The sequence below is a fragment of the Pteropus medius genome, unplaced genomic scaffold (genome assembly GCF_902729225.1).
Source record: "Pteropus medius unplaced genomic scaffold, Ma_sr-lr_union100, whole genome shotgun sequence".
Lineage (NCBI taxonomy): Eukaryota > Metazoa > Chordata > Mammalia > Chiroptera > Pteropodidae > Pteropus > Pteropus medius.
In genome coordinates, this window is record NW_024354875.1 from 10963518 (window position 1) to 10976496 (window position 12979).

General features: G+C 36.9%; 1 protein-coding gene across 13 annotated transcripts in view; it reads right to left on the reverse strand.

Annotated features, from left to right (window-relative positions):
- QTMAN (queuosine-tRNA mannosyltransferase) overlaps positions 1-12979 on the reverse strand; it is a 336381-nt gene that overhangs the window by 15753 nt on the left and 307649 nt on the right. For 11 of the 13 annotated variants that reach the window (XR_005651304.1, XR_005651303.1, XR_005651305.1 and 8 more), the window contains one exon: positions 11327-11436. Coding sequence is in view for 10 of the 13 variants with exons in the window: in XM_039855624.1 (XP_039711558.1) it covers positions 11327-11436 (110 nt within the window). In the remaining 3 variants the exon portion in view is untranslated. Of the gene's footprint in view, positions 1-4815; positions 6116-6637; positions 6886-11326; positions 11437-12979 lie in introns of those variants that run through there. The other 2 variants (XM_039855620.1, XM_039855617.1) reach the window with 2 other exon arrangements.

Consider the following 12979-nt stretch of genomic DNA (forward strand, 5'->3'; position numbering starts at 1 on the left):
GTGAAGATCATGATTGAAAGTTTGAAAACATTTAGGATCTTTGGGTCATATAAAGCTGTATAAGATACATATGTCATGCTCAAGAACCTTCTAATTGTCATGAAGTATGACAAATACATAGCTAAGTAGAAACAAAATCTCAAGGACATTCAAAAAAGGGAGGTAACATTTCTGTTTTAGAGGGCTGAGAAAATGGTTGAGATGAGGCTTGGAAGATGGGTTGAGCTTTGACAGGTAGAGGAGGAGAGAGGGCTCTGGGCAGTGGCATGTGAGCTATCTTCAGGGAACACTGAGTAATCTAGGCTATAGCTCAGGATAGTCATGCCATGTTGAAGGAGTGAAGTAAAGTAGAAGAAACCACACTGAGAAATCCAGACCAATGAGGTTGTACTTAATTTGATAATGGCAGGAAAGCAGGTGAAATATATGGAGCTCATTTTAGGAAGTTTAGATTAGCAAAGGGTTACATGATGGAACACTGAACAACTTTAGTCAGCCCATGAGGGTGGCTGGAGGAATTGTGACTGGTCTAGATTAGTGGTTCTCAATTGCCTGGGGATAGGGTTCGGGATCGGGAGTGCAGATAAATGTCACAACAGTGAGGAATAAAATTGGTTTTGAAAAAGCATGATTGTTACACTCATTTTTTTTTTCACAATCCAAATTTTAGAAAGTGTGTCAATCTGGGAAATCTCTTTTGGGGATGGGGATAGGCACCCCATCTTGAAGAAATCCTAATCACCAAGGTCCTTTCTAGTTTTAACCGTTTTTAGATGACTTTATGAATTAGTAAGCTAAGGCTAAAATAAGTGACGTGAATAAGTGGCAGAGATGAAACTAGATCCCGAGCCTTCTAAATTCCAGGAGAGTGTTCATTCCCTCACACCATATACCTGTGATGGTGTCCATTTTATAACTGTAACAGTTTAGGAGAGGAAGGATCTAGATGGAAAAGCTCAGTCGTTGGATCCAAGTATTCACTCTCTGTGCTGCTGCTTTCTGTCAGACACTGCGTTCTGGTAGGCATTGCAGGAAACATGAATTTGTAAAACAGGCAAGCAGGCCTTCTGCCAGAGCCCCTTGTTGGGGAAATTATTATTCTGACCATACCACACTCCAAATCATGGCCATTTACAACTATCGGAATTAAAAAGATAAAATACCAAAGCAGTGTATAGCAGCCACATTCTAGGACCTCCAGTCTCTCAACCAATAGTCATATATATATATATATATATATATATATATATATATATATATATGTATAGGCTTTTAAAATTAGGGTCTGCTTCTAATTCCCTATTGTCTATTCATGTTTTCACCTTTCCCCATTCATTATTTAATTGTTTTATCTATTTCCTTGTGTCTTTCCCAAGTGCACACTTCCCACAAACTTTGAGGGCAGTTTATGAAAATGAAAGAGCATTTTTCTGCAGGAATGTTTTCATAGTTATAACTTCTGAGAAAAGTTTCTTGAGGGATGTTTTGGGAGTTGTATTCCAGAACATATTATCTTCATGATCTCTCCCTCCCCCATCCCCCACCCCCCGGGTGGATGGATAAATGATCTTGCCTTGTGAGTTGCTCTGAATTTTCTGGTTTCAGTATAAAAGATCAATATTCTACTTTCAGAAGCTATAGGGGTCGACTTCAAGCAGGCCTTATGTTTAGGTCTGTCAATGGATGGCATGTCTGAGGGTGATCATGGGAAAAAAGACTAATCCTTGCAGGACATGCTGAGGAACGAGAGTCAGTTGCTACTGTTACTTGCGTCTGGTGAGTTTCCTGAGCACTTGGGTGGAAAGCGCAGTGGCAGAATTAAACCTTTCCTGAGAAAGGCAAAGAGAGTTTCTTAAATATTGAATGGGGACATCACCACTGTCAGGGGTTTCCATGAGAGCTGGGCCAGGGGAGCTTGGCCTGCTAACTGGAAGTACGGCTGACTCCTGCTCTGTGTAACATCTCTGTTTCAGAAATTGTTCTCTTCACCCACAACGTGTCTTCCGTTCAGTTACACCACAGCCCCTTCTGGCAGCCAAGTGACAACTGAACACAGTGCAGAGTGATATGTGCTTTTCAACTGATGGAATGAATCTGGGTGCTGTGAGCAATTAGGAAGGGAAGAGATGGGAGGAGGTGGCATAGGACAAGAAGCACCGCTGGAGTTGAGATTTTGCCAGGAGGAGAAAGGGTATGTATGTGGCTTTGTGAAGAGGGGCAGAAGAATTTAAGCAACAAATAACACAAGACATGGAAGTAGGTAGGTAAATGCAGAGAGGTATTCAGGAAATGGCAGAGAAAAATGGAAATCATGAGAGATTAGGCTGGGGTTGGAGTCTGAAGAACCTCATTTGCAGCAAAGGAAATTTAAGTTCATCCTGCAGAAAATCTGAGACACATTCCTACTAGTATTGTTATACTGTTGTGATTCTCTTCTCCATTGGTCTGCGTTTAGAAAGAAGGCTGGTAACAGTGGTGGATGAATTGAATAACAAAGTGTCCAGAGGCCTGGAATTTGTAGGAATCTGAAGCCTTTGTAGGATTCAAGGTCCCAGAAGATAAGGGCAACGACTGGGAAGCGGGCAACAGAAAAGAGAACGAAGCACAGGGATTATTTCCATGGGATCCCTTCTCTGATGTGAAATTACTAAGTCAAACAAAAGGTGTAGCAACTTATACGACTCATGAAAAATAATTTACAGTGCTGTCACCACATGTGTGAATGTTTTCCTATAGGCAGTCTCAGCATAGGCCTTTACTTTTATTGCTTTGGTCAATGCAATTGTTCGCTCATAAATTCTTTGTATCCACACTTATTTCATTACTGGTAAAGTTAAGATTTTTTCCCCCTGAAATTTGACTTAGTATGTATTTCTTAAAGGTCACAATTTCTATTGCTTATTAGCTGTGCAAGTTTGGGCAAGTTATTTCACTTAAGCCTTAGTGTCTTTGTCCATACATAAAAGATAGTAATTGTACCTACTGAGGGGACTGTCATGATATAAAATGAGATGCCACAGTAAAAGGTCTACCTTGGTGGCTGTCACAGAGCAAGAGTTCAGTAAGTTATTATACTTATAATATGTCGATGCTTTCGCAAGCCTTTGTCTATAATGCATATTTAAATTTCTTATGTAATTTTTCATTTTGTTTTCAGTGCTTGGAAGTTATTTTACTCAATTTCCTGTTTTCATTAAAAATATCATACTTTAGAGCTGGGATAAGTATGTTAAATTTTGTTATACAAATCTATATACAAGTTGGGTTTATTTCTGAATTATCTCTTTTTGTCCACTTTTTTACTTTCATGTTCTTGAACCTGTAAAGTACTCTTTTAAAAATTATCACCTCATACATGTTCTGAATATGGTAGGACATGTTTTTCTTCATTATTCCTTTGTGAGTGATTGCTTTGATATTCTTCCATTTATTTACTTTGTATGAATTTTAGAACTACTCTGTGCATATATATAAAGTAATATTCTGGCATCTTAATTGGAATATGGTTAAATTCATAAATTATCTTAAGAGACATTGTCATTTCTATTATAGTATTTATTCTTCCCTAGCAGTAGCATATATGTCTATATTTATTCGAATCTTCCTTATTTTCCCATTTCATTTTGTTGTTTTCTTCAGCAAAGGACTGGGAGACAGAAGACTTCAGTTTTAAATCAGATTTGGGGAAACTGACTTCACCAGTCATAATCTTGGGAAAGTGACCATATGCCTATTTTTAAGAATAATGTCAAGGTGGCTCTGCCTACTGACAATCTACCTCAGGTCCATGCTACTTAAATGGGGCCAATTTCTTCAGCTAGAAATTGAGGATGCCAATACTTGTTAGATTTTCTAGTCACTAAACTGCTGTAAGCGTTTTGAAATAATGTACTCAAAATTATTTGAAAACGTTACAATCTAAACAAGGGTATGGTATAATAAAACGTAATTATAAAAATGTTTTTTGCTTCCCTGATAGTAAGATTCTAGAGGAGGGGAACCACGGTCTTCTCTTCTTGGAATCCACAATATGGTGCCAGACCACAATAGGAACTCAGTGAATACTTCTGTATAAGAGGAATGAGTAGATAGCAATAAAATTAAAAAAAAAAAAAAAATTAAAGGACTAGGAATAGGTTTGGGGAATGGTATAGTTTTGAGAGAATGAGTTTATTTAATCTTACTGGCACACCACTTATCTCATCTCCTATAAAACCATCTTAGAATTCAACATTGATCAATATATCAATAGCTTTCCTTCTGCTCGGCTCCCCTTGTAGCAAAATTTCATACTTTTATATTAATGTGATGTAAGTTATCTGGGTTCCCAGAACTTTTCTATTACTTCCCCCTTAGCATAGCTGTTCTGCTACACTAAGTAAATGAGATTGTAGCTGGGAGCTGAGTGAAAAAGAGATGGGAGGGGAAGAAAATGTTATGTAATTATCCAACATTTGACTCCAGAGCTAAAGATCAGGAATATGCCAAGATCACAGTAATAACCATTGTCATGCCAGATATTAACCAGAAGCCTTCCACATACTGTTCTTAACCTCAAATTAAAGGTGAACCAGAAAGACTTCTGTCTGCCAAAACTGTAGTTGAGGTTTTTACTTTCCTTGCAACCTTTTTGTCCCCCACTAATGCGTAAAGCTAAAGCTCTTCTTCCCACAATGTCTGCAGTAGAGAAAGAGGAATCTTGATGTAAGGTTTTTGGCTCTTCATAGAAAAAAATATTTTGTTTAGAATTATCATTTGTGGGAAATTATTAAGTATACAAACACATTCCATTGATTTGATATCTTAAGCATTTGCTTTTTTTTTTTTTAAACCATCTCAAGGGCTAACAATGTGACCTTGTCGTGAGAACTGGCCAAAACTAAAATATTTGCATTGAGGAGCTTCTTGGCTTTTTGGCTCATTTGTAACATGGAGTCTGATGGATGCTTTATGTAGCAGAATGACTTTTCAATTTTCTTGATTAAAAGTAATGAAAATAATGGTAAAAAATGAACTTTTAAGGTTCAGCATCGTTAATATCTTCTTTGGATCCAAAATGCATTAAAGACTCAGTCCATATACAAACTTTGAGCGAAGTACGTGAGTCTTATAATAAAATCTGCATAGTAGTTTAGAAAGCACTTTTCCCCAAATTATCTAATTGTGCAGAAACTCTCATTATAACTCACTGAAGTAGACAGGGCAGGTAGTTTTCTTCTTGTTATTTCGCTTTCCCATTGCCTCCTTTTTATTGCACAGATAGATTGACCGAGGTTAACTTAGAAAGCTATAGGACCCTGTCCAAAACTTGATCTTTTGACTTCAATTCCCACGTAAATCAAAGTTTCTCATTCTCAGTACAACTGACATGTTAGGTTGGATAATCTTTGCAGTGGGGGGGTTGTCATGTGCATCATAGGATGTTTAGCAGTATCCCTGGCCTCCACCCACTAAATGCCAGTAGCACTCTCCCCACAACAGTTATAACAACCCAAATGTCTCTGGATATTGCCAAATGTCTCCTGGGGGAAGAGGGAATGTCAAGTCACCTGTAAGTGATAATTAACTTCATTCCCACAGAGATCGACTTGACTTCATGTCTGCTTTGCTTTATGGGGCATGGTTGCCCAATGATGTGTGTTCAGACACCAGTGGGCTGTCTCTAAGAAGAAGACTGTGGGTCATACTTTAACATTTGTTAAGAGCCCTTTCTCAACTGGTATAGACTTCCCCAGATTAAGGCAGACATCTTGGATAGGCTTGGATTTCTCTGTAATGAGCCACAGATCATGATGCATATTAAAGAGCTACGATGGTCAACAGGACAGCTCACCAAATATTTCTGCTCCCCTAGATTCTGGGTTCAAAGCAGGGTAGCGTTTCCTAGCCCCGCTTATGATTGGACAGTGCCTTGCAACAAGTTCTGGCCAATGAGTTAAGTGGAACCCCATTACTGTTAGGCCAAAGCATTGAATTGATATGATGACAGGAGAGCCTCCTGGCTTTCTCTTCCATCTGACATGGTAACTGGTAATGTTTGAGATGGTGTTAGCTTGGTTCTCTCTGTAAGCTTGGGTCCCTGTGTGACCATAACGAGTAGAATACTACTGCCCACCTGCAATAAACGTATAGCATGAATAAGAAATAAATCTTACATATTTCAAGTCACTGAGATTTTAAGGTTATCTGTTAGCTTAGCATAATTCAGCTTATTTTGACTGATGTAAGAGCTAAAAGATGGGAAAAAAATTGAAAAATGGATTCATATTAAACCAAGGTCACCTATATTGAAATAGGAAACGTAATATAAAACCACTTAGAACTTCCTTAAGTCTTAGGGTTTTCTATTTTCATTCACTAACTCTAGTATTTGGAAATTGTTTCAATGTAGATTCCTACATACCTGATACGGCATTTAAGTTGTATTACTCTATTAAATAAATCTCATTCATTCATTCAAATAATACTTATTGAATAGTAAATATATGTCAATTATTATTTGGGATATCTTTCCACTTCATATTGTTTTTGCTACTTTCTTTTTTGTGATGAAGCCAGATGGAAGGAAAAAGAGGGAGTTCTCTTTCATATCTAAAAAGAAAAATATTTAAGAAATAAATTTGAGTTTTTTTTTTTTTTTTAACTTTTATTCACAAAGAGATTGTCAGAGAAAATGGAAATGATTTCACGTGAGTGGTCAAGAATTTCCTACCATGATTAGCTCTTGCTTTCTTACCTATAAAACAGGGATGATTTTGTGGACTTCCAAGTAGGGTATGGGCTGAGCAATGGCAGTAGAGGCAGACTGACAAAGTTTGAATTGTGGCTTCACAATTAGATGGATTGGTGATTTCAGGCAACCTCCCTGTGTCTTACTTCCTTCAGCTGTAAAATGATAATCGCAATAATGCCTAATTCTCAAGGCCGTGTGAAGAGTAAATAAGGCAATGCATTAAGGGCTTATGTACCTGGCACATGTTAAGTGTTCAAGAATGCCAGTTGTAATGTTTTTAAGGAATGTTCCAGTAAGTGATGAATAAAGCATTAAAGTAAGCAAGTTGCAAACATCACAGACCATGTCTTCTTTATTCACCATTCCATCTTAAATGTCTATCTCAGTGCTTGGCACAAAGTAAATATTAAAAAAACAAAAGCAATAAAAAATTTATTGAACACATAAAAATTAATAGAGATGAGCAAACCAACTCCCAGGTTCTCCTCCTAACCTTGCAAATGTCTAGTGCTCATCTCACCCACTGTGCTCAGCTGCGAGAACTTGGAACAGTCACTGTCCTAGATCTCTTTTGTGAAATGAAACAATGATACAAAAGATTTATAAACTAGAATTGATAATCTTAATCTACTGCACTTTTCGGAAAAAGGATGTTAAAGACCTTACAAGAGAATTCGAAAATAATCGACAAACTTGAAAATAATCAACAGTATGGAGATGCTACGAAGTTGCTCTATTATGGTTTTAACATTTTCAAAGAAAAAAATTACTGGAGATTATTTGTTTCATCAAAAAGGGCAGTGCAAATCATTGGCACTAATGCCATCACTCAGGGATGTGTTAGCTTTCCCTAAGAGCTCTCCAGACAGGGAAGGAGAATAAAGTTGGATAAAGAATTATTAATGTGCAAACAAGAAGAGTAAGTTCTGGAGATCTAAAGCATAGCCTAGTAATTACAGTTGACAATACTGTACTATATTATATACTTCAAAACTGCTAAGAGACTAAATCATAAATATTCTCACCCCAAAAAGGAGATAACATGATAGAGGTCTTAGCTGCAGTTATGGTGGAAACATATTGCAATATATAAATGTATCAAATTAACAGCTTGTATACTTTAAACTTGACAATGTTATATGTAAATTATATCTCAATAAAGACAGAAAAAAAGAGTAATTAATAGTCTTGCAGTTATACATTAAGACTTTTTCAATATATGTATGCTTGTGTGTGAAAGAGAAAAGTTTGACTCATTTACAGGCAGTGCAATTGAAGTGACTAAAGTCTTCGGAGTCTCAGTTTCTCTACCCATCAAATGGGATAATAATACCGACTCCACTGGGACTGTCACAAGCATTACATGAAATAACCCGGCAAAAGACCAAGTAAGAAGCAAACTTGCAATAAATAGTAGCAATTAATATAATAATAACAACCAGTATTGCAATTACTTACAGAAAACCACTTATTTACAAATGTTAATAGCATTGAGAGTAATTCTTTTGGCTGATACTAAACAGCATGTAAGTTGGCTGTATGGTTTTAGATATGCTAATCTAGCATCTAGAAGAGACAACAGGCAAAGAAAAGTATGCCTGCTAGGTAACTCTTTTTGTGAAGTGCTGGATGGTGACTTGGGGGAAAAATTAATATTTAAACTTAGAGAAAGAGTTGGGTCAGAAAACAAGAACATGTAAAGGTAGTATACAACAGCAGTTAAATTACTACCTTAGCTGTGTAACCTTACTTAATTTCTCTAGGCCTTAGTTTTCCCAGCGGAGAAAATGGAGAACAATGTTTTAGAACAAGCCTGGAATACAGTGTATGTTAAATAAATTAGAACGGTGATAAGAATGGCTAAAGTTACAGAGAATGGCCTGTGAGGAAACCTCTAGAGCAGTGGTCCCCAACCTTTTTGGCACTGGGGACCGGTGCTCCTATGAGAATCTAAGGCCTGATGATCTGAGGTGGAGCTGAGGTGGTGATGCTAGTGCTGGGGAGCAGCTGAAAATATGAAACATTCATATATTGAAATATATTTACCACCACAGCTTTGCTTGCTCACCTGCTGCTGACTTCCTGCTGTGAGGCCTGTTTCCTAACAGGCTGGGGGGTTGGGGAATCTTACCCTAGAGTAAGTCTGGCAAGGTGGCCTCCTAGGAGCACAACCTGGAAAGCCATCAGGCTCATGTGACCATTCAACAAATTGGGCTTCTCCTATATGCAATGTGAGGTGCAGTAGCCATAAAAAGAGTTGATTCATATTTGAAATGCCAGAGATGAACCAGAGGCTAAAGCAGGAGGGAGCCCCAGGGAGACTGGGAGTAACCGAAGCATGCACATAGATAACATGATGCCCCTTCCTATGGGCTTCCACGGCATTCCGTAATTATTTCACAGCATCCTAGGTGCCTGTTAATTACATACAAGCGTCTCCCATGGCAGCACTCCGTGAGGGTGGAGACCGAATGCCCCTTCCACAGTGCTCAATAAGGATGTGTTGAAGTGAAGCCAAAGTGAGTAATAAGATGGGGTCTGTAATTGCTAAGCACTCAGTACTTGGGTCCCCACCTGCTCCCTACCCCACTTTCAACCCTCCACACTGCTCTAAATAAAATAGCTCAATGTTAACATGTGGGAGGGGAGACTATAATCCCAAGAACATGGTCCTTTGAGTAAAATCCTAGTCTTCTTTGTAGTCGTGGCCTAAAACTGCTCAGTGGTAAAATTGGCTAAGAAGCCTCTGCTGAAGGATATCTTCCATTCACTCTTCTCGGTCCATTCACACACACCTCAAAACTGGCACAAACAAAACTGAACTCCGCAGTTCTGCAAATGTGCTGACTTTTTTCTTCTTTCTTTTTCTATAGCCATTCATCTACCAACTTCTTTTCTGTGTTTTCCTTGAGAATCTCTCTCTCATACAGCCCTCTCACTAATCTCTCAAGCACTGCTTCTGAATCACACCTGGATCACCAATTTAGAGTCTTACTGAGATTCTGCCTCCATATCATTGTAAGATAGACCTTCTTAAAGTACAAGTTTCATTATATTTCTTCCCTGCTCAAAATCTATGCTCCTTATTTTTTTTTTTAACTTTACCTAACCTACTTTAGTTATCAAGATCCTCCATGTTTTGGTCCTACTATATAAAGTACGTATTACTTACTTATTCAGGTCTGTGTGCAGAATCTCCTATTCTACTTAGATTAGTTACCTCACAGCACCAATCATTGAAATTGTTCTCTCATTTAAATACAATATATAAAATATTTGCTTCTATATACTTTGGCCATGTCATTCCCACTTTTGGATTATCCTAATCCTTTGGCTATGCAATTGTTAACTCTTCAATTAACATTCTACTCTAAGCCACATATGTCAGTACTAATTTATAATTTTATTATCTTGTGTTTGATTTTCTGTTTCCTATGCATATGCACAAGTGTTCCTTCCTCAACAAAACTATAAACTGATCGAAGGCAGGAAGTTTACATTATCTTTACCCATTTACCCAACAAATATTCCTTGAGTTCCAGCTCTATGTCAGGCACTGCACTTGGCTTTGGGGTGCAGCAAAGAATAAGACAGACATAATCCCAGTCCTTGAAGCACGTGCATTCTAGCATGTGTGTGCATATGTGTGTGTGTGTGTGGGGGGGGCAACAAGATAAAAAATTACACATAATTATATGATTAGCACCCTGAAGTAAAAGTATAGGGTGCTGTGAAACCATGTTGAAAAAAAAAATGCCCCAGAGCTAAGAAGAAAAGGGTAAAAGAAACAAACAGGCAAATGTCTAAAAGTCTTTAAGCCTGGAACCTTAGAGGAACTGAAGAAAGGTTGTATCTATAAGTATACTGGGCAGAAGATGAGCCTTATCAGATGAGGCTACTGAGATACAGGCTGAGTGTACTTCCTAGCACTGAACCAGAATCGAGAAATACTTGTTGAATAAGGACTCTAGGTAGTCTTTACGAATCATAATGTAGGATGGCAGAAGTCATTTCTGAACTTCTGTTGTCTGTGTATGTGGAGTTCAGAAAAAATGCCGACACCCAAAGCTTAAAACATATGAACACTCAAGTGCTTAGGATTTTTGTTAGTTTTCTCAAGTTCAGTGAAAAGAATGAACCAATGACAACTATAATATGGGCTGCAGTCTACTCCATGTTACAAGTTCGATGCCAAAATGCTTTACACAGGCCACCTAATAACAGGTGTATTTCGGCCATTACCAATGCGAGTATGATCAAGCCAACGAGCCCAGAGGTGAGAGGTGGTATATTCAATGACAAATTCCCACTATCCTTAAGTGTTAAGATGCCTAAAGTGATATATTTTATTTGCATCAAGATGCACCGTATAAGCTATACTTGATAAAAGAGATGACTTCACGTTCTCAACTTAAAGAATGCTTACTTAAATATTTTTAAAATTGAATCCCACTTTAATGCCATTGCATAATCTTTTGATTAACAGTGCTCATCTTGGTTATTCTAACAAAAGAGAAACATGGAAATTAATACTTAAGTTGTAGAGATTATGTCACATATGAAAATACACATTAGGAAATTCAAAACAGATACCTGGGACATCTGTGAAGGTTTCTCCAAGGACAGATACGTGGAAATTGAGTCCTAGGTCCTTAAGATGCATTAATACCTTAAAAAAACTCTCTGGATCTTTATCATGCTCCCTGTAAATAAAAACACAAAACATAACTTGTGATATCTTAGGGTGTGTGTTAGGAAGAGTGTTGTCACTCCTCACAGTATCAATTCCTTTCGTGGTCTAGTGTTAGTTAGGAGAGACACTAGCGTCCAAGCAGAGATTTCCCCTGATCAATAATATTTTAGCAACAGCACTGAGTTTTTTTCATAAATACAATTTCTCTGTCATGTATCAAAACCCAGTTCTACTGAAGTCATAATGCTCTGCAGCCTTTTATTAAAAGAGAAATCTATCATGTTTTTCACATTTTTGGGGTAGGCTGTAGAAACTTTAGTGTATTTTCCTTTCTTTTAACATAGTTAATTTTCCACTTAACAGAGGTTTTTAACAAAAGAAAATACCAGTCTTCAAAGGATGATTCTCTACTAATCATGAGACTGTACCAAAGAAGCTTTTCATTTCCTTGAGTGTGAATACAATCCTCTCACAATTACTGAGCCCCTTTGTATCCAGAAGAAACGCCCAATTTAAGGAGTGAGATTATACTCTCTCACTAAACTCTCATTTTAAATAATTGAATGGAGAATTATAAATACATCAAGAGGGGGTAGGCATGACTCTAAGTCCAGTGAGTATTAACTTAGGAGTAGAGGTTAGTCTACATGTAAAAGAATAATAATCATAATAAAAATAATTCATTTAGTAGAGTCTTTGACAAACATGGATTATTTTTATTTGTTTAGCTTGTCAGTCTTCTTTGTAATGACAGAATGAGAGGCTAAAGGACATTCAAAAAAATTCAACAATTCAAGAAATCACATTAAAATGGAATGAGTTATTTTTTACATTCTAAGGTGTGAATATTCCAGTATTACTTGCATTTAATTACACTGTTTTAATTATCTTATTTCAGGCAGATGTGGACCAGATGTCTTCAAAATATTTGTTTTTTTATTTATAATTCGGAATTTTAACTTATTTTCTATATTACAGAGAAATAGTTATATATCAGCAATTGAATTTCTCATTTACCAACTAATTATGTAAAATAAATCTGTAAATTGATCAAACTGCTATATGAAATATGAAAATTACATCATTCAGGAAATCTCATGAAAAATGACATCTGCAACCCTAAATGTGTTAATTCACAATTCAGTCAATATTTTCAGTATCAAGAATTAAAACAAATGCATCTTCTGATTAACATTTTAAAACAGCATTTCTAATCTCATGGAATTGTAAATTCTTATAGAATTAGAATTCAGTAACTATTTATTTTAAGCTCTATATCTCTCAGTCTGATTTACTTCAAATAATAAAGAATGCAATGGCAAAGTGCTCAACCCTTTTTAAGATGATGTGGATTACATACACATACCATAGGGAAGTTTTTGGATAGTTCTCATATATACCACTGCTGTGGGCAAAAACAAAAACTCAAAACAGTTTGAAAGTAAAGAATATGCCATATGCTATCTCCAACTATACCAATCAAATAGCTGCCATTTAATCTGTAGTACGTCCTTTCAGTATGATTCTCTTGGAAATACTTAGATGAAAAGAAT